General features: G+C 38.5%; 1 protein-coding gene across 3 annotated transcripts; it reads right to left on the bottom strand.

The window, feature by feature from the left end:
* Positions 1-1,324: 1,324 nt before the first annotated feature.
* LOC135467839 (alpha-(1,3)-fucosyltransferase C-like) lies at positions 1,325-21,234 on the bottom strand. Of its 3 annotated transcripts, none has more exons than XM_064745726.1 (2): positions 21,146-21,234; positions 1,325-7,584 (listed from the first exon to the last, which is right to left on the bottom strand). In XM_064745726.1, exon 2 carries the CDS (start codon positions 7,531-7,533, stop codon positions 6,334-6,336), a length of 1,200 nt encoding a protein of 399 aa, XP_064601796.1. In that variant the 5' UTR covers positions 7,534-7,584; positions 21,146-21,234; the 3' UTR covers positions 1,325-6,333. The 3 variants fall into 3 exon arrangements, with proteins under 3 accessions (XP_064601796.1, XP_064601797.1, XP_064601798.1); XM_064745727.1 differs by lacking the exon at positions 21,146-21,234 and adding an exon at positions 15,844-15,949; XM_064745728.1 differs by lacking the exon at positions 21,146-21,234 and adding an exon at positions 10,431-10,482.
* Positions 21,235-22,700: the final 1,466 nt, after the last annotated feature.

Here is a 22,700-nt window from a genome sequence, read left to right as displayed (position 1 = left end):
AACTGAACCCCGATAGTTCAGTTGGTAGAGCGTCCGCTTCGGGAGCGGTAGATCCAGGGTCAATCCTGGGTCGAGTCACACCTATGACTTTAAAAGAGGAAGTTGTAACTTCCTGGCTTGGCGTTCAGCATGAAGTTGATATTGCAACGACTCACTTATATCAGTATAAAGGCTCGGGCGACCTACTTGCCTTCGGTAGGTCGTCTCCGTGAAGCAGCACTAGATAAAGGAAGGGTGGAAATCCTACCTGCAATATGGAGGCACATTGCATGCAATCTAAAGATTCCTTCATGGTCATATGACTGAAAAATTGTGAAGTATGACGTTAAACCCAAAGCAAGCACTCACTCACTCATTCCAAACGAAAGTGTTTGGAAGTACCTGAAGGTACACTGTATATATAAGTGAAATATTCTTCAGTACGCCGTAAAATTGCAATCAAATGACATCTGGGACGTGTTCGAAAGCACCCATGAGGTAAATTGTAACTTCTTTGCATGGCGACACATAAATGAATTAAAAAACACATATTGCCATGTTAAATGGCCTCTGGAATCAGTGTGGCACACGCGTTTTAAAAAAGGCAACATTTTATATCGATAAGACTGTAGTATTGCAGAAGTGGCGTCAAAGTAAAATTTATCTATTTGATTGGTGTTTTACGCCGTACTCCAAAATATTTCAATTATACGACGGCGGCCAGCATTATCGTGGGGAGAAACCATCAGACATTCACGTACGGTTGGAGAGGAAGCCAGCATAAGCTGGACTTGAACTCACAGCGTCCGCATTGGGGACAGGCTTCTGGGTCATTACGCTGCGCTATCGCGCCGACCAACTGAGAGACGGAGGCCCCTGCGTCAAAGTAAAAGAAGCCAAAATAAGAAGTAAGGTTCATCAGACAGACAACTGAAAACCGTGCGTAAAAATATTTTCATTTATTTTTTTAGATTTTTTTTAAAGAGTGTTGAAAAGCATTCAAATATTTGAATTCTTTGGTGGGCTTTATGGGCCATACTGACGGTATTTAGGAACTCTGGCGTCATATCACCTTTTTTCAGATGTTCACCAGAAGGAAGGAACTTTTAAGAACATTATTTCAGTAATCTTTTATTCATGGGTTGAGAGATTTATTACAACATTCAGTGTCGTTGGCAAAACTTCCTGTGACGTCATATTGCAACTCTGACTCTGATTGCATAGTCCATAAAGCACACCTTAGAATTAGAAAGTTTAAACGGCTTTAACTCTCTTCACAAAAATATAAATAAATAAATAAAATTATATTTATGCACAGTTTTAAGTTGTATGTATAATAAACCTTACTTCGTATTTAGCTTTCTTTCACTTTACGCAGTGTACGCATTCACTCTGACTGACAAATGCTGTAAAATATGAGTGACTCTATCCTGAAATGTTACGTTGCGCAATGATTGTTTACAGATTGTAACATTTTTTACAGCATTAAAGTTCTAACATTTTAACAAGTGTTAACTTTCCACTATAACTGCCTTCTTTAGTATAGCACTGACAATATATTGGATTTAACATTATTATTATAAGTTATATAGTCTCTTCATTGATATTAAGTTATATAGTCTTTCTCATCCTTAAGAATATAAAGTAAAACAAACATACCCGGTCATTTTCGTATCAAGATGTATTTTAATCACAATGAAATGTTGAGAGTCGTACATGTTTAATATTTCAGATGTTAACAGTCTTAACAGATAAATTCAATTCTGGTTACAATACACTTTGTACAGCACTATCTAACACCGTCGTCCATTGTTAATATGTCAGAGGTACATGTCAGGGTTAAGCTTATCATGGCATAAGCATATTAGCTCCTTGTCTCATATCAAATATATGTAGATATGGTGGATGCTGAATAATACCTGCTTATAGACTTAAAATTTATAACACTGAATTTGGCTGATCACAGGATGGAGAAGTAACAAACCAACTGGCCTACGTACATTGAATGGCGTAATCTGACACCTGCAGATATAAAGGGCACTGCATTACCCAAATATTCCTAGACGACAGAACATTGCTTGGCGTGTAAATAAGGTTTAATAGAAGCGCATGTATACGGTAAAGCAAAAGACAGATAGGTCACAGAAAAACAGCATGTCGTGTGACACTGCTTGGCATAAACTACATCGCCCCATGTTCTGATGACGGACTTTATTTATTTAATTGGTGTTTTATGTCGCACTCAAGAATATTTCACTTATACGACGGCGGTAAAGATTATGGTGGGAGGAAACCGGACAAAGGCCGGGGGTGGGGGGACCCAAGATCATCCGCGGGTTGCCGAAAGGCCTTCTTACGTACGACTGGAGTGGAAGCCAGCATGAGCCGAACCTGAACTCACAGCGACAGCATTGGCGAGAGGCTCAGGGGTGACTACAATGAATGACTGAACGGTTGGCGTTTTAATTTGGTAGTATTCCAGCCATATCGCGGATAAAGCCAGTTAGATGTTAGAACCTGGAAACGGCTGTCTTTTGACATGAGAATAACATCCAACATCAGAACAAACAGGCGAAAGACAGGTTTTGTACTAATTAAAATTAACAACAATCAGTTAAAATTGGAAAATCACATTCAATATAGTTTTTGTACAATAACCATCAAAACGTTTTAAATATCTATCAACAACATCGCCAGCTCACACACAACACCTTTTTTAGACGGCCACCATAGAGGAACGTCACAAATTGTTAAGTACGACGGAAAATCCCAAGCTTACATACATATATCATGGGGGACAATAACGATTTGGACCTACAGCTATTCTGTTCAGCGGGCTATACACACAAGAGCTCTAGCTTTGTCAGGTTTCTGTTACTGTCTTAAAACGCACAAATTTTCTAAACTTTAAAATGATACAACATGTTAAATGTCGGAAAATGACTGCCAACACCTTAAAATGATTGTTTGGAGGTTGTAAAACAATTTTTTTGAAATTTGTAGCATGGAACACAAAACATAAATTTGTCAGCATTTTTAAGCATTATTTGGCCATTGTTTGGGCAAACATGTTTGAACATTTTGAGTGCATGGCTTGTGTTACGTACCCTACCGGGCATGCTGCGTTGTTTACAATACCTTGAAAATCGTGTTCAAATCCACTGATTCGATTATATTAAGATTTGATACACATGTTCAACAACCCAATCACGACTTCATGCCTGGGCGGATTTTTTAATGCAAATTGCGAAAGCTCGCCATTGCCAGAAAATGCCACTTTAAGTAACAATAAATAGAGGATGTATTTGAAGAAATAAAGGAATATGTAATGGTGTGAAAAAACGTCAGAGACAAAGAAAGCTGAAAGTTGACTAGCACGAACGGATCAACTACGGTGCTGATCTCTGTTTCACATGCGAATCATTCTCTATATCTGATAACTTCACCATCAAATGCGTTTAGAAACGCCTGGAGTCCAGTTCCAGGATACACCGTCTTAGTCTATCGGGATGTCTAGTGACAATTATAACGTTTAACAGGCAACTAACGGGTCTATGACTAAATTCTTCTCTTCCGCGCTTTCTAGTGCTCCTTATGTAACGTAGCTCTGTTTGACCATGTAGAGCCTTGTAGACTAATGAAAACGTATTTCTTGACTGAGCTTGATGCTGTGTTTGCACACTTAAAACAGCTAGGAGTATTTAATTTAACATCCTGATCGGGGCCTCCGTGGCTCAGTTGGTTAGCCCGCTAGGGCAGCGTGATGACCCAGGAGCCTCTCACCAATGCGGTCGCTGTAAATGCAAGTCCAGTTCATGCTGGCTTCCTGCCTGGCCGTACGTGGGAAGGTCTTGAAGTAACCTGTGGACGGTCTTGAGTTTCCCCCGGGCTCTACCCGGTTTCCACCCACTATATTGCTGGCCGCGGTCGTATAAGTGAAATATTCTTGAGTACGGCGTAAAACACAAATCAAATTAATAAATAAATAAAACATCCTGACCTGAAACGTTAGCCACCCTGAATCCCTGTAACGGGTGTAACAGCTATCATTCCCAGTATTATACGCACAAAGGTTAAAACATTTAGTTCAGCTGGCGAAATTGAATATTGAATACTGAGTCATATCATGATGTATGGTGAAAAAAGCTGATGAATGTCTGGTGCAAAAGCATGAAGGATAACAAAGTACAGAAAGCTCTTTTAACGCTTTCACTATTGTACAAGTATTAATGAACGGCTGAAGTTTTCACAGGATGTACATAAAGTAGCCAATGTAAAAACAAATGGTCAAAGTAATACAACGGAATTTAAGAAAATGATACCGCCTCTCCATCAAACTGAAACCACTGTACACCTTTGAAATCTTTGGATTGAAACTCTCACCAGCGCACTTGAAAAGTCACCCTGACATCCGTATAGTTTGAACACTGGCGAAAGAAAGTGCCTCTTCTCTGATATTCATAGATCTTATGCTGTTATACATGTTTGAAATCAGCACAAGGGTTCTCGAGCTAGCGCACTTAAGCGGTTATGATGATATAAACGAGTGTATAGATCTCCGAAAGCGTCTCTACATGTAAGCTTAAAACACACCTCATATGTGACTTTATAACACTTATTTATCGTTAACTCAAGTTGGATGATAATGGACGGACAAACAGAATCGACTTCGACGCGCTTAAAAAAAGACAAAAAACCTTATTCTACTGATACTCAACCTTACAACAGCACAGCAACTCATGCTGGATGACTATTTATATATGCGCTCATGTAGTTCATGCAGCTCATACCCAATATCTTGTTGAGTACTTTCATACATAAGGTGAACAGGTGCATTGCACGATTGGATTTATTTATTTATTTGATTGATGTTTTACGCCCTACTCAAGAATATTTCACTTATACGATGGCGGCCAGAATTATGGTGGGAAGAAACCGGGCAGAAACCCGCGACCATCGGCAGGTTGCTGTCAGACCTTCCCACATACGGCCTGGACTTGAACTCAAAGCTAGCGCATTGGTGAGAGGCTAATGGGTCATTACGTTGCGTGCACAATTGGATTATCAATGGATACGATAATTTGGGACAAGAAAAATACAGTAGAATGCTGTAGACTGCGGGTCAGCTTTATATCGTGTGCAAAAATTTTATCCGGGCAAGGGTTAAAGTTGTTTCCTGGTCATAAATAAGCTAACACACAATATGTCCAGTTCTATATTTTATCTTATACATATGTCGGAAAAAGATACTGTTCTTGAGGGTTTCGTGTTAAATTAAGATAACATAAATTCAAACGAGCGCCACAGCATACACCAAGGCACATTGGGAACCATAGGTTCATCTGTGTGTGAGAAGCTACTATTATACACGTTCGATGCGGTAAGATGTATTGAGTAAATTTAAATGTACTTTTATGCATTTGTATAAACCTTCAACACTTGATTTATATTTATTAAATATTATGATTTCGTGAAATCCTTAATGAAGCCTTTGGTTGAAATATTATCCTGAACAGGAAAACAAATCATGGTAGCCCAATAATGCAAATTTAAACTTGAGTGAAATCAACGTTACCTATGACCGAAAAGATGCGAATCGACTTAACACTTACCACTCACCATACCCAAAGATCGGGCACATAGACAGCTGTATGTACATAAGTTGCGTCAAACATTTGTGTGAGATGAAAACGGCCGGGGAATGGAGTACACATCACTGTTAACAATAGCCCTGTCTTAAATGCTATGGATACAACACCCTTGTGCATCAAGTATTTAATACTGTCTGCGAATATTAGCCCATACAATCACTTTCCATACCGAATATTATACTAGTGACAGCCATCTTGTAACGGTCATCATATGGCGGCCATCCTTTCACGCACAACATATGACGGCCATCCTTTCACGCACATCATATGACGGCCATCCTTTCATGCACATCAGGCCATCCTTTCACGCACATCATATGACGCCCATCCTTTCACGCACAACATATGACGGCCATCCTTTCACGCACAACATGTGACGGCCATCCTATTTTGGTTATCATGAGACGGCCATTCTGTCACGGTAATCATATGACGGCCGTCCTCTCACGCTCATCATATGACAGCCATCCTGTCATGGCCATCATGTGATGGCTATCCTGTAGCCGTCATCATGTGTGACGGCCATCCTGTCATGGTCATCATACGTGTGGCTTTCCGTACTAACATAGTAACCTTAACCTTTCACAGCCTTCCCTTCAATGTGCAAATGTAAAAGTGAAATGAAACTATTCGGATAAGGTGCATTAAAATCATTTATAGGTTTCTTTCTGATTCGTAGATCTTACTGTGTTTTGAATCTAAGCTACGGTAGACACACATCTTCTCTGTACCATCCCTTGAAGTCCGTGTATGTTTGCACAGGTAGAGATGTGTCGTGTAGCCCTTGGCAGATATCACACCAAGGGTCATTGTGTATGCGCTGATGTGTCCGGCGCCATGCGTGGTACTGTTGATAGAGCTTCGGATTCCTGTCCAGCAGAAGCAGGTAATCCACAAGGTCACGTGTAGAGTTGAAGCCAGATGTGTGTATGTAAGAGTGTGGCGGCAGGATGGTTTCATAGTCCGAAGGATCCGCACCCCCCATGACCACTGGGACGGCATGCCATTCAATTAAGGGTTGGTGAACTTTCTCCGTTATGTAATCTCTGCAATGCGTGTTTTCCAGGGCTAAATAAAACTTATACTGAGACATGGTATTCGTGCAAACTTCTGTGCCCCGAGGGCAAGACAAATTACCACATTTTCCGTAAACATCCACATTAATATGCTGGCTTAGCTCATGAATAAAGTCCAGTCGTTTTGTATGAGCTGCATTACAATTGCTGTTCATGTATGCAATGAATTTCCTTTTGGAGGAAAGGATATTGGACAATAATTGTGTATATTCGTCTTCAGCCATGGTTTTCTGACGTCGCCCCGTCCAAAAGAATGTATACGGGAAGTCAGAATCCCGCCTGTATGTGGACGTCCAGTTAAATACGCCATCGTAATCGCCAACGTTAATTCCTGTCACCCAGGGGGATTCCTGAATCAGATATATCAGTCGCTGATGAGGCAATCTGTTGGTGGGCAGATCACTTTTCTGCACCAAGTCTCTCGGATGGATGACAATACCATCGCTGATGGCCAAGGCATTTTTATCTGTTGTGCTCACGCAAATTTTATCGCCAGAACATATCGTCTTAGGTATCCAGTCTTTAGTGCCAAAAAACTCGGTCCATGCAAGAATTGTCTTGACTTGCCGTGTAAAGTCGTGTGCAACGGCATTTTCTCTTATAACGGAAGATATAGGTGGTCCTATTTCCTTGAAATTTCTGGCCGCTTTAAATTTATGTCGTGGAATTGCTGCAAGGTTTCTACGATATTCGACCAAAAGCTGTTCCTTTGTCATAGTGTTTGATGGTGCAACAAACATTTTGTCGCTTACAAACCTAAATAACATGCAAAATGTAATCACAGCCAACACAAAGACGCAGATTACAGCTCTGGGAATCCACTTCATGATGGGTGCCCTGTTCACGTCACGTCCACAACTGCTGCACTCTTGGAAATCCTGCAAAACGAAGAAAACATGTCGATCAGGCGCCGGTACCATAACAAATTACAAGATAATGGTTCAATAAAAGACAAGGCGCGTTAGCCTGATGTGACCAATACCTTTACCAATCACTGCTTGAGCGAAACTTTTGACCATCTGTCTCTTCACTACCCATGCGTTGTCCTTTTTTCTACTTGTATAAAGCGTTGCTAGGGACGCTCTTTGCTGAACCCTGGTTAGTATCGACTCATTTGGTGGATTTCGTAATACACAGACGGCCACAGTTCCTACCCACACACATGTCCATGCTTAGCAAATGGATGAGATCGATAACATGATTAAAACATCCATACAGGCGAGTCTTTATTAAACAGAATCGATGACGATTGACCACTGCATGCGTATTTTTACTGCCACTCATGAATGTTTGACTTCAACGGCTGTGGTCAAGCCTAGGTTTGGAGTAATGGTCAAGCCTAGGTCTGGAGTAGCCCGGGCAGATACTCAAAGAAGCCATTATTATGGTCTTCATCGTCATCAAGGTTTTCAAATACAATGGTATTTGGAAAACAAACAGTCTATTTAATATAAGTTGAAACCTAAGGTAGACAACCATTTTAGCTGATTGCGTAATTTAGATTGGTTCCAAATTACCAACCTTCCCAACAACAATTCAAGTCATATGTATGTCTTGGGAGTGTCTAAAGGGAACTACCGCACAGGCGTTAGATGTCAGCGCCATCAAGGATAACTCCCAGCCAGACTGCCTGTCAACTGACATCTGTCGCTTTCATGGATTCGGTTGACATTGTAAACACCGTCTTTTTGGCGCGTAGGTGAACGTTCAGTACACGTGCAGATGCCAAAATTTAATATTCCTTTCAAGTGACGAAATCAGTGAATAACAGGTTTAATTTTACTGATACTGAGTCAGCAAAGTAAGTAGCTTGGGGAGTCTCGGGACTCCATTAAGTAAATCTCACTCGATATCAAACAGGATTAGTCAACCTGTGTCAACCTGACATAGGTATATTTCGGATAATCCGCGACCAGGCAACGTGCACCATTGCATACATACGCATTTCTTCGCAAAGGTTGCGTGGGTAGATGTCAGTAGGAAATCTGGTCAGCCCTTTGTTAACACCCATAATGGTGTACAGGTAATGTATATTGTGAACACTGATCCACTCGAGGAATTGTGTATAATGCTACTGACGCTGAAATAGCTAATGGCAAGGAGAAGATGTGTTTTGTGTACAGATGGGTAACGGTATAATACTATTAAAACCCTTTGTATTAAGTAACATTGTGTATATGTGCAGTATAGAGGTAAACCCCAGGTTGAATGTCACGATGCTTATTGTTCAGAAAAATCTAGATACCGGTAGCTGAATCCATTTTTAAAGTTTGTCATTAAACTTCCGATTAAATTCACCAAATACTGGATAAATGACAGCCCAACGTATATCATTATTTATTTATGCACCAGGTATTAAAACAACATATTCTGTAAATGGGAATCGATTAAAACCATTGAATGTTGGATGCAGCAAGATGTGAATATCTATGTTTACATGGATATTTCCACACACAGCATTTCTCCAGAACATTTCATTCAAAGACCTACGCCGATTTACTAGAGGTTTTGCACAAACCAGACACTCGCAACAAGCGTAGGGTGGACAATACTGCACCTTTGCAAATACATGACTTTTACTAATATATTTCTGTATGTATACATGATACATGATATTTGCTTTAATAAAATACTGTGTCATCTAACATACCTCCTAATAATAATAATTCTGTATTTCAGACTGAGTAGTCTGGTGCACAAATTAAACACTAGATATCACTAGATGTTTTACCCAGGCTTGTAGGACAGGTACGTTAGCGATGCAACGCATTTTACCAGGGTACTAATTAAGATACCTGAGGCGATGGATTATTGATATGTAAATAATGTACATGAAACAGCCTTGTTACTATAATTCTCTTGTTAAAGCCGTTTACTGATGTTCCCACCGTCTTACCAAAGAAGCCTAAAACCATTCATGGCAAACTTAAGCGCTAGCGAAAAATATTTTTGTGCATTACTTATATCTTTCTGTATACTGATTTAAAAACACACGCCAGAAAAGACGGCAATATATATCAGAACAATACACGTAGAAAAGCGACTTCTTTTTTTTTTCTGTTTTTTTTTGTTTTTGTTTTTGTTTTTTTGTTTGTTTTTTTTTGGCTTTGTATGATGTTAATTGATATTTCTGGAAAGTATAATGTTTTCTTTCTCTATACTTGTGAGTGCAACCAGATTATTTCTCGTAACCTTTACGCCGTAATTCATGCTAAGCTGAATATAATGGTTCAGTAATCGTTGCTATTGCTTGACGAAGTACCATTCAGTAAACAACGCATGCTGAAGTGCCTACACATACTTTGTTCATACACAGCTGTCAGCTGAAGAGATTTTGTCGTGCAAGTGCTGAACGATGTAGTGTGATTGGTCTGGTATCTGTCCGGTTCCTCAACCCAAACACATCAATGTAATTGTACAAAGTGAAACACTTGTTTTATCATACTCTGATCACTGACAGAACAATCCTATGGACTTTAATACAATTTAATTCTGAATATGTATCCAATATTATATTGTCATATGCCGACACGGTAAGGGCCCTGCTGATATTCACGAAGCAGCTGGATATGGCCATATTCTAAATACTCACACTGACAGAAACCGAGGCAAGTCACTGTATATTCTTTTCAATTTTTCCGTGCTTATTTAAGAAAATTTCCCATTGTTAAATCTGTTGACAAAGCAGCGCTAAGAGCTTTAAGATCATGTACCTTTTACTGACCTTTGTTAAATGCTTTGCACATTTTGTTCACAGCTGTATCCATGTTATATCTACTTCGATCTGTTCTCAACAGAATGGGCTTCCACTAATAAATAATATATTTGATTTATACCTCTTATTTATCCCAACGCAAACATAAGAGTTACGACCAACATTAAATATCTGACAGATTTAGCGTTTTGTATCAGTCCCCCAAGGATATCCATATGGAGACTTTTATTAACCATCTATCTTACGTGGTAAACCACTACATTTCACTTCCTCTGTTAACATAAAATTGCTCATGAATATCGCTGATAAGGTGTCTCCGGTTATACAACACTTGGGGAATGTTACTGTGACAGCCACTAAATCTCTGTTTTATGTCCTGCATTTTGCTAATCTCCAGCTATAAGTAATGCGCGTGCTTGGGTTTCTATATATACAGAGTGCTTGTAAACCATTTAAATTTGTTAAATAGTTTACTTGTAAAACACCAGTCAAATTCATTCACTGTAAACTTTCACTAAATCTGAGGGTTAAACACTTTTGAGGGCGTTGGGAAAAAAATAATCAGAGATCTTTCTAGAAACATAACTGGAACTGTTCTTCTTTATCTTTATGAAGATATATATAGGTCTACGTAATTTTTTGGATAAAGTATGTAATCTTTTCCTACCTATGTCAGTTTGGGGTGCATGATGACCTGTTAGGTATCAGTATTATGAGATTTCCGTAAACCATTTAAATTTGATGAAGATATTTTTTATGAAGATATATATGGGTCTACGTAATTTTTTGGATAAAGTATGTAATCTTTTCCTACCTGTGTCAGTTTGGGGTGCATGATGGCCTGTTAGGTATCAGTATTATGAGATTTCAGGTGCCTGAAGAAACAATTAAATAGCTTACTGACAAACTAATCCCTTCCACACCGCTGCATGCTTTAATACACCTGTTCATCTTATCTGATTTTATGCTTCTGTACTGATTAGTTTTATTACTTCTCTTAATTACATTTGAATGAAACCCCTGAATTTGCCCTTATTTGCATGCCCAAGCCATTGTAGTATATTTCCATGAAGAAGGTACGACCATGGAATCCTAAAGTCTCTGAACCCAAGAGTGAACATTTTCCGCTCTTCAGGCGAAACTTATCAAATTGCGTCGAGGCGTGAAAACGACTGAAATTCGACTGAAAACTTTTATTCGCGCAAACTGTCACCCAGCAAAGTAAAAGCAACACGATGTATATGCTCTGAGGACAAGGCTCCTAGCAGATGTCGTCGGACGACAAAACAGGTTACGATGACACAGTGAGTAAACGACCCCTCTTACACCCGCCTTGTGACGACCTGAAGAAAATGAAAAGCCTCTTACATTTACAGCTTATATGTCTCTAAAAAAATGTGCAAACATTGTCAACATTATTAACTATACAGTTAATGTGCAAAAAGAACTACAAGTGAAAGTTCGCCATGTTCACGGTGTCATCATTTGGTCATCATTGTAACTTGTAGCTTCTTAATTCCCCCAAAACCGCAAGACTAAAAATCTCAAAACCAAAACCAAAATCAAACCAAAGCAAAGATATATTCTTCATTTAAATGTTACCATAGTTTTATTTCAGCGGAATAAGTGCTGGAAATGTTAGGGAATATGTCAATCTAGGCATAATACTAGAACATACCAATGCAGCATGCACACAAATATGACGACATCATGACGGGTGAGTCATTCAAACAGGTGTAATTGTTAGCTCGTTATATTCAGCAAGCACACAGCGGTAGCTTTGCCTTAATTACGACTCGTGTACCGAGGGTGTAATTGTTAGCTCGTTATTTTCAGCATGCAAACAACGGTAACTTTGTCTTAATTAAGACTTGTGTACCGAGTCACACAGTATTGGCTCTCGTTATCTAATATGAAAGCGTAAATTTTAAGCTACCCAATTTTTTACAAATATTATCACCATATTAATACTATACCTCAAAGATTGCTGACGTTGAAGTTTTTGTGACAGGTTACAATTTGACCTCTTCGGAAAGACACAGAAATCTGATTCAATTACATTACCCACATTTTGTTCACAATATGCTTAACCTTTATTGCGTTAAAAGTCTTTTTCACCTCATACTTTGTGTTCTGACACGGCCGTTTTGCACACGTTGACAAAATAGGATAAGGCTTATTCCGGCTTTACATGTCACGTGAAGTAAGTTCAAATAAAGCTGCCGTTGCCAAGGTGACGATATCGCATAGCTTGATTGAAGGGCGACCCGTCCTCCACCACATTTGCCTGACGGCTGTGAAAATCCACAGGTGACACCTAAACCCTGACCTTATACCTGACCAGGTTGTTGACACACATGAACCGCCCCCGTCCTTAGTTAGCTGTTTTCGTTTAGAGAATCATAAGTGACACACTGAAAGGAGAATTTCACAACCGCACTGACTTCCTTCAAACACATGAAGCTTGAGAATATCTTCAACTAAACTAAAGATAAAGAGAAATAATGACTGTAACTGTGTTTGCATCAAAAACCCTAATCCTGTTTAAAATGATGGCGATATTTATATTTATTATCTGAAATAAATGAATGTCGTCAGATAAATTTAATCTAAATATCTGAAACAGTCATGGCGGCAGACATTTTGTCTGTTGGTTGTTGTTGATGGTCAGATACTTTATCAGCTGGTTCTTTTTTTTTATTTTTTATTGTTCATGGGCAGACATTTTGTCAACTGGTTTTCACTGGTGGGCAGACATTTTGTCAGCTGGTTTTCGCGGTTACACAGACATGTTGTCAGCAGGTTATCGCTGGTCGGCAGATATTTTGTTAGTTGTTTCTCGCTGGTGGGCAAATATTTTGGCAGCAGATTATCTCTGGTCGGCAGACATTTTTGTCAGCTCTCGTTGGTGGGCAGACATTTTGTCAGTTGGTTCTCGCTGGTGGGCAGACATTTCAACATTTACGTTCATGGTCGTTAATTTCCGGAAAAAAATTGCTTTATTATTCGTCTGTAATATTTGGCATGTAGGTTCATAACAGGTGAGTGTGGTTCCTAATAATGCTGGTGTCGCTTCACATTTCTGGTTTCCAGTAAGTTTCAGTGAGGTAACCGTAATACAAATCAAAAAGTTACGACTGATGATCTGATTTTTAGTAAAATATTCAAATACCAAGAGCCAGTTTTTTGTTTCGATGGCAAGTGACTTAAAAACGAAATGGTTTGACTTATGTGAACACAACAGCAGTCATTTAACACAGGCTTAGGGTTCATTTCGTTTTAAACTCGGGCTGTTTTGATCGATGGTTCCCATGCATACCAAATGAGTGAAAATGTACATAATAAAAAATCATGCAGTTTCACACAGAAATTCCATTTTTGATGCTAAGGCTCATGAAGGGATAAAATGCTGCATATTTAAACTAGGTTCGACTGAGTCTGGGTCTTAAAGTAACAGAAAATAACAAATTTTCATTTCTGAGATTCACACATACAAAGCTGTTAAACTTCGCCAATGAGGTTGTGCGTGACACACTAACTTCGTGCAATTTATTGGCGTTTAATGTGCTCAAGAAGTTTTCTCTTCTTTGAAGGTGGCCACGTGGATTTTAGTAATATCATTAGGTTATATGGACAGGTAGGCTAAGTACATAAGAAAACTTAAAAATAAAAAATACAGATAAAAATTCAACGCTACAAGTGCAACAGCTATGACCCACACGTATGCACCTAGCAAGCAGAGTTAATTACCAAACATATATACTGCAAATAGTCAGCTTTGAGAAAAATAGGGAGATATTTGGATAACGCCCAACATCAGTTCACAGGGCGTGATCAGAAAATGTAGAGCTTACAGGGGCCGAATCTAGTTTGAGAAAAATAGGGAGATATTTGGATAACGCCCAACATCAGTTCGCATAGGCTGTTTTAAGGGAAGGTCACTCTTACAAAGTATCTCCGTTATACCGTTATTAAAGTAATGGGCCTACCTGTATCTTTCACAATACGCATTTATGGCTAAGCGTTAAATGTTCAGGGCTGAAACACCGTGGAAGAAACTGCAATAGGTAAAACACACGTGTCTGGTGGAAACCAACATCACTGCTCTCCCGACCGAGCTATACGTAGGCCACAGCACTTGAGGGAATATACGGCACAATCTAGGTTCGCCCCCTGTACGCTCTACATTTTCTGATCACGTCCGGTCCAGTTTGCTTGAAAGGAATGGCCATGTCGACATCAATGAAGACTACAGTATAGAGAGTAAACCCAGAGCACCAACCACGGTGTGATCGATGGGATATGGTCACACGTACCCGGTAAAGTACGGCCTCAATAGCAATAGTTTACACGCCACCCAGTACCATGGCTTAAAACATATATGAAAAGCTATTACAAAACAAAGAGTTTGGTTTTAAGGAATGCGGAAAAAGATATGTCCAAAAAGATATAATTGTCATTTTTGAGGCATATTTTATACTTGTAAATAAATTTCTGTTATGTTATATTATATTATATTATATTATATTATATTATATTATATTATATTATATTATATTATATTATATTATATTATATTATATTATATTATATTATATTATATTATATTATATTATATTATATTATATTATATTATATTATATTATATTATATTATATTATATTATATTATATTATATTATATTATATATGGATGTAAATATTCGGAAATGACAATCATCATGTCATATTTGTGATGGGTGAATGTTATGTTACTCTCAAAACTTAACTGTTAAATTTAACAAAAAGTCTGTTTTCAGAGTGATTCTAGAATATATTCTGTTAATGCAACAGATTATTCTGTTGAACATAACATTACATTCTACCGTCACTCAGTCAACACACTTTCTGTCTTTCTGAGGTTATCGTCTATCTGGATAACAATTTGTGATTTTATTTTAGTGCCTATATGGATAACAACTTCTGATTGTATTTCTACCATCTATATGGATAACAGCTTGTGATTTTATTTTTACCATCTATATTGTTAACAATTTCTGATTTTATTTTTAATGTTTATATGGATAACAACTTCTGATTTTATTTTATCATCTATATGGATAACAACTAGTAATTTATTTTTAGCCTCTATATGGATAATAACTTCTGATTTTATTTTACCTCCTATATAGATAACAACTTCTGACTTCTCAGCCCTTCTGACCTAGGATTCTTTATCCCCAATGTCTACAATGACCTCATTGATGATGTACCCCCGCTAATCTACCCTGTATATGTGCCCCAAACGATTTGCAATTGTGTTTTGCCAAAGCTAGTTTGTTTGTCTGTTAGCTTTTTAGTGCAGTTATCATGCTTGTGTTTCATGCAATCCAAAAAAAAACAACAAAAACACTTTTTTGTACAATATGTGATTTATGACATACCTTATGATGTTATGATTAGATTTCTCGCCATATAGCAGGTGTACACACAATACCCTTGGTTATCTGCGTCTCTCTATACCCTTTGTATGTAATCAGCATGTTTTGGTTGTAAGATCCTATTCTGAACTAAACGCAACAGAATGCTGAAATTCCCGACCGCTATGACATTGCCTTTAGTGGTGTAGTTCTTCGATATTGAAGAACATGTCTAACAGTTTTGGTTCAGGTACAGAAGCCTTTTGAGGCTCCATGTACCACTGTCTAATAACACTTACACATAAGGCCTATACAGCTTCAATCACACGTTTTTTTTAGAAACGTACATACAGTTTTCATTACAATATTGGTAATAGTGAAGATTGGCAGTAGGGGCCTACTAGTATATGTTTACCCTTGTAGAACCCATTTCTTTGCATTTACAGTGCTTAGGATATGTACGTTATACAAAACTTGACTGAATATTCAGGTGTGACTATACGTAATTATGTATAGCCTGAGCTCACACTGATATTACCTATCAACTAGATAACTAGGAAAGTTTATGCCATCGGCAACATTTTCACCTCTGTATGTATTGCATTATTGTACAATCTATAATTGTTCTTGTTCGTAATGTTGAAGTAATTTCATTCGGACAGTACTTTTTTGCCATTTGCTTGGAAAACTGCAAATTGCAGCTGCAATGTTTGGGGGATTTAAAGCAAAACTTTTAAACATCTCCTTCTCCAGAACCATTGGGCTGGATCCTTTTAAAGTTTGATGTGTTACCAAAAGTTTGTAAGTGTTTGAGATATAGTAAAAAAATAATCACGTAATTTCAATGGCCAGTAATTCAAAAATCATTACTGAGAGGTAGACATTTGTAATTTGAATCAAATTTTGTAGCCATGATATGCTATTTTCGTGGCCTAATCATTTTAAGCTGCCATCACTAATTTTCGCGATACAAGAGTTTAAATAACATCACTCAGAAACAGAAATTGAAGCCCATCCACTTCACCTACAGGTAGAGGGTAACTAGACAGTTGCATGTCTCTAGCTATCTGTCTACGATTTTCCAAATTGGGCAGTTTGTCTTAAAAGCATTGCTGTGATGCTGAACGACTGTTACCATGGCCATGTTGAAAGTTGCTTTGTACTTAAGCAAAAAGTGGAAGCCAGTCACGAAGACTGCTTGGAAGCCATGAAACTGCACGCGCCTCAGGTGAATTCTGCACATTTACGGGAGTTAAATCAGTAATAATTTTGCATACTTCTGCTCTTAAACTTGTTATGATAGGTATACATGGCTAGTGACATATGACAATCGGGTCAAGTGTGTTGACTATTTGGCCAACCCGTTTAATCATGGAGCCGCCATCCTCCATGCTTTGTGTACAGTGCTCACGCACACCCGATGCGGTGTTTCCCTACTTTGCTGCTTACATGGCAATGCGCATTTCAGTCCGTGCACTGTTCGCTCTGAAAATTGTCAAACCTTAGCGGTAAAAGTCACAGCCATTACAACACTACATGTTAACTCATGTCCATAAGTCGTCCGTATCGCTAAGAAAGTTAATATTACAAACTCGAAACACATGAATTTACCCCATCATGTGGATAATGCACGTGGGGATGATGATATATGTCAATTATAAAGGGAATATTCTGTTATTCATTCAACTCAGTTTCGCCCGAAACCTATAACGCTCGTGTGTTAGATGCTTTAGCTAACCACAATTATTCCAGCGATGATATCCCAGTTATTTCTCTTGTTTGTATTGGTGAAATAATATCTTCGATGAAGCGTAATAAATCTCCAGGATACGACGGCTTATCTGTAAAACATCTGTTACATGCTGATACATCTATAGGTGTACATCTGTTTTTATACATTTAAACATGGATATCATCCAGGGGAGCTTACTCATGTTGCTATCACTCCAAAAGTTCAGAACAAATCTGGAGACACTATGTCATCCGACAACTACCGTTCTGTTGAGTCAGCTTGTGTAATCTTTCAAGTTATCGAGTTGTTTATCGTTCAAAAGTATGAATGGTATTTGATACAGTTCTGATTTCCCAGTTTGGCTTCAAACAAAATTGTTGAACGCACCAGTGCATTTACGTTCTCAAAGAAACCACCCATGCTTTCTTGATGCCATCAAAGCGTTTGATGGAGTTAATCACTGGACTTCAAAAATTTAATTGATCGTGATCTCCTTATGTGTTATATACGGCTTCTTACCGTAATAATTGATCGTGATATCTCTATGTGTTATATACGGCTTCTTATCGTAATAATTGATCGTGATGTCCTTATGTGTTATATACGGCTTCTTATCGTAATAATTGATCGTGATGTCCCTATGTGTTATATACGGCTTCTTACCGTAATAATTGATCGTGATGTCCCTATGTGTTATATACGGCTTCTTACCGTAATAATTGATCGTGATGTCCCTATGTGTTATATACGGCTTCTTACCGTAATAATTGATCATGATGTCCTTATGTGTTATATACGGCTTCTTACCGTAATAATTGATCATGATGTCCCTATGTGTTATATGGACACAGACCCCCATTACAACTTCCGTTTTTCAGTAGGGACGATTGTAGTTCTGTGTATTTTAGGGTGTAAAGTCTTTTTTTGCTGCCAGCCTGCCGTTTTTGGTGTACAGGTGCATGCTTGGTATCAAAATGATGGAAATTGTCTAAGCTTTGGGCAGGTATGAGTTTTAATGGTGAAAGTTTGAAATTCTGGGCGAGAGGACACAAGGAGACAGGTGGTGATGAGGCAGCGAGTGACGTCCCCTTGGCGTTGCTAGGCACCCCTCCCAGCTCCCGGCATGGAAAGGTCCAGATTTTGACGGCCAACCTATGTCAAGATTTTTACAGCTTCTTTCTCACAGGCTGGGCCAGGTATGCACCAAAGCTTATTGGGCTCGGAATGTTTGGGACTGAGCTACAGCGCTAAACGTTAACATTGTCGCTTATGGAAAACTAATGGGGGTCTGAGGCCATATACGGCTTCTTATCGTAATAATTGATCATGATGTCCTTATGTTATATACGGCTTCTTACCGTAATAATTGATCATGATGTCCCTATGTGTTATATACAGCTTCTTACCGTAATAATTGATCATGATGTCCATATGTGTTATATACGGCTTCTTACCGTTTAGTGTAATGTACATCAGTTTACTCTCAAACGGAGATCTATTTTATCTCCTATCTTTAATGTTACTAATGGTGTTAGACATGGTTGGATTTCATCGCCATCATGTTTGGTTTGCATTGACATGATCTTGATGTTTAGTTATCAGAATCAGGAGTTGGATGTAATATCGCTGGATGTAATACAATCGTTGATTGTATGCCGATGATCTGTGACTCATGTGTCCGACAGCAAAATCATTAACAAACTCCCTCACAGTGTTCTTCAGATTAATCTGTTACCCATGGTATAGAGTATAACGTTAAGAAGTCGGATTGCATGGTTGTTTAGCCTGCTGGCTACGAGAATTTTACCCCTCCACGTGTCATGCTTATACGATACGATACGATATTCCTCTACGTCCAATCGTATGTATACTAAGGTCATATACTTAATAGTGATCTGTCTGATAACCCTGATATTGTAGGACAAAAAAACGTAAACTGTGTGTACGTGCAAATATATTAAATATATAAGTACTAAGGAAGTGGTCTAAATGTTCTACTATAGTTAAGAAATCGCTCTTTCGGGTGTATTGTTTTGGTATATATTGTTGTCAACTATGGTGCTCTTGTTCTAAGACTGCATTTAAGCAAATGCAAGTGTTGTATAATGTCATGCTGCGATGGTTGTTACACTACCGATATAGTTTAGATATAGTATCTTTTCAGTAAATGGCGTAGCCTCATTTGGTGAGGTTATTGGAAACTTGCTATATCGTTTCAGATAACGAATCGAGCGTAGTTCTAATAGAATATTGCGCAACCTGCTTGAATCAGGTGTCAGGCTTACGTCAGCACTTGAGGATAAGTGGCATAATACTTTATATGATCAGTAATGCCTGTTGTACATTGGTGTAGCTCGGAGCTTTTTAGCTTTATGTGTCTATGCATGTTCCAAATTTTAGCAATCCGCTGGTGATCCAAGCGCCTTAGAAATGAGCTCCAATATGGTCGCGTCAAAGCACACCTTTGTACACATGCATGACAACTATAAATGTGCAAATCAAAAGAAGCGCCAGTTTCTATACAGCGACAGCATTACAGACAGTTTCATTCTTTGGTATAGTTTCTTGACGCCTCGCCTATTCGACATTTGCTTAATCCAAATGGGAAAGCGCACAGGTCCTTTTGAATGTCCCTTCATAGAATCTACCACTGTGTTTTTTTTATTCTTTGTTTGCAATATCCGAAGAAAGACTGCCATCAACAATGTGGAGATCCTCTAAGTTGCCAGTACTTGGTTCATACAGTCGGAGACGCTCATGTACATTACTGGTTACAGTTATATCTAAGAGTCTCTATACAGTAGAGAGATATATATACATATCAGATCGAGGATATACATAATTGCGTATAGTCATACCTAAATATTCAGTCAAGTTTTGTATAACGTACATATCCTAAGCACTGTAAATGCAAAGAAATGGGTTCTACAAGGGTAAACATATACTAGTAGGCCCCAATTGTCAATCTTCAGTATTACCAATATTGTAATGAAAACTGTATGTACGTTTCCAAAAAATGTAATATAAATTATAACAAATTGTCTGCTGCCTGGGGTTGTGCGGCCATATCACTTCCACAGCTGCCAGGAATTGTGCAGCCATAAGATCACTTCCACAGCTGAATGGGGTTGTGCAGACATAAGATCACTTCCACCGCTGCCAGTGGTTTTGGGGTCATATAACACTATATCATTTTTACAGTCTGAACATGTGTCACTTATTGCCGAACACCAGTCTATTGTCTAAAAGGCATATCAATCGACGCTCTACTATAAATCACTGATCTCTGTTTATATACACATGCCTTAAGCAGATTATGTATTTATATTTCATAATTGTATGAATTAATTATTTATATTTGAACAGGTCCTGTGGATGTGGACAGGCAGGGTTTTTCCTTGATGTCACAAATTTAGAAATAAAAAATATAATAAATAGAAGAGTGAAAAGATATAAATACTTTTCCTTCAACATTTTTTCATGCCTTGTACAAAAAACAATGTAAGTGAATTGACCCCAATCTAGACACAAGAATGGAGACGAGGCTACATGTATAATTGATCCATATATACAGTATGTAAAGGTGTACCTTACCTGTCGTGTGTGTCGATCATCTTAGCTGGTTCTCGAACTATATGGCCTGTCGAGATCACCGCTCTGATCTCCATTCGGCAGGTAACACTGACCAATGATCACCGTGCAGTCTAGTCATTCCAGCATTGCACCGGTACATGCTTGGTGGGTGTGTTTGGCTGTATGTTTGAATTCAACAACGATCGTGTAGACTAAGGATGCACTTTTCTAAAGTGCCTTACCAATAAAGGACAAACTCAGTTGTGTTTGTGTGGGGGGGGGGGGGGTGGGGGGGGGGGGGCAGATTTGGTTTGCACTGGCGTTTTCCGCTCCAAATGGGCGATGCACGCCACACCTTTACGAGGTATTGTTTGCTTGGCTTTTTTCCTTAGCTTATTATGTATACATTAGATAGGTAAATATATGCACTCATATATATTAGGTTCAGGGCAAGTTAGGCTGATAGGCGAGGGGAGACAGGCATTAGTATATATAGCTCCGTGTTAAAGACATATACGGGCAATACATATAGATACATAGTCACATAGAGCATAAAAACAAATTCACAGCTGAAATATTTCCCATGTAAAATAATTATCTAAAACAAATTTTTTCCCCTTATTTCATAAGATTAATTTAAAATCGATGGCAAACGGGTTAAAAAATTGGCAACTATCTGAAATACCTTATTGGTGTTGTTCCTGGGACATAAAATGCATTTTGTGTCTATCGTCTTAATTCCCAGGGCTCACAATTCTCTGTAAAATAAATAAGTGGTCAGTGCTATCCACCACCATACACTCCTCACAGAGGCCTGTATCATGGAGAGCGAAGCGAAATAAATATGAATTTGTTTGTATATGGCCATACAATAACCTGAATACAAGGATCTCATCGTGGCGACAACGTAAAGAAAGATTATAAGTAGGAGACAAGGATGGATTATGCGTGTGGAATATTCTACCCTTTTTCGAGTTGTCCCAGTCTTGTTGCCAGATATCAATAAAGTTGGGAGTAATAAAACTAAGGCATTCAGATAAAGATAACGGAACATGAACAGAAATATGGGGAAATGAAAGTGCTTTTTTAGCTAAACTGTCGGCCAACTCATTGCCAGGTACGCCGACATGAGCCGGTACCCATTTGAGTGATACTAAAACACCCATAAAATGAAGGTCAGTACATAGATGTAATAACTGGTATATAATTTTAGAAGATGTTTTCCAAGTATAGTTGGTGATGGCTTGTAATGATGATAATGAATCTGTAAAAATAACAGCTCGGACCGGTTTTAAATCTAACGGAAAGTTTAAAGCACATATAATGGCCGTCAGCTCAGCTGTGAAAACGGAAACTAAGTCAGATAATCTGAACGATTTATTTAATTTCAATTCTGGTATGGTGAAGGATGCACCCACTAGTTGAGTATCGGGGCATTTCGAAGCATCTGTAAAAATCTGAAGGTATTGTGACCAATTGCAATGAATGTGGTCGTTGGTACATAACAGAGACACTGCTGGGTTGTCACATTTGCTGATTTTTGAATGAAGTTCCGTGGATGTGCATGGTATATGTA

The sequence above is a fragment of the Liolophura sinensis genome, chromosome 6 (assembly GCF_032854445.1).
Source record: "Liolophura sinensis isolate JHLJ2023 chromosome 6, CUHK_Ljap_v2, whole genome shotgun sequence".
Classification (NCBI taxonomy): Eukaryota; Metazoa; Mollusca; class Polyplacophora; order Chitonida; family Chitonidae; genus Liolophura; species Liolophura sinensis.
Note: the sequence above shows the minus strand (reverse complement) of the source record. Positions and strands in the feature narration are given on the sequence as shown.

Coding starts and splice junctions, on each gene's coding strand:
- LOC135467839 (XM_064745726.1), bottom strand. CDS start 7,533: ATGAAGTGGATTCCCAGAGCTGTAATCTGCGTCTTTGTGTTGGCTGTG.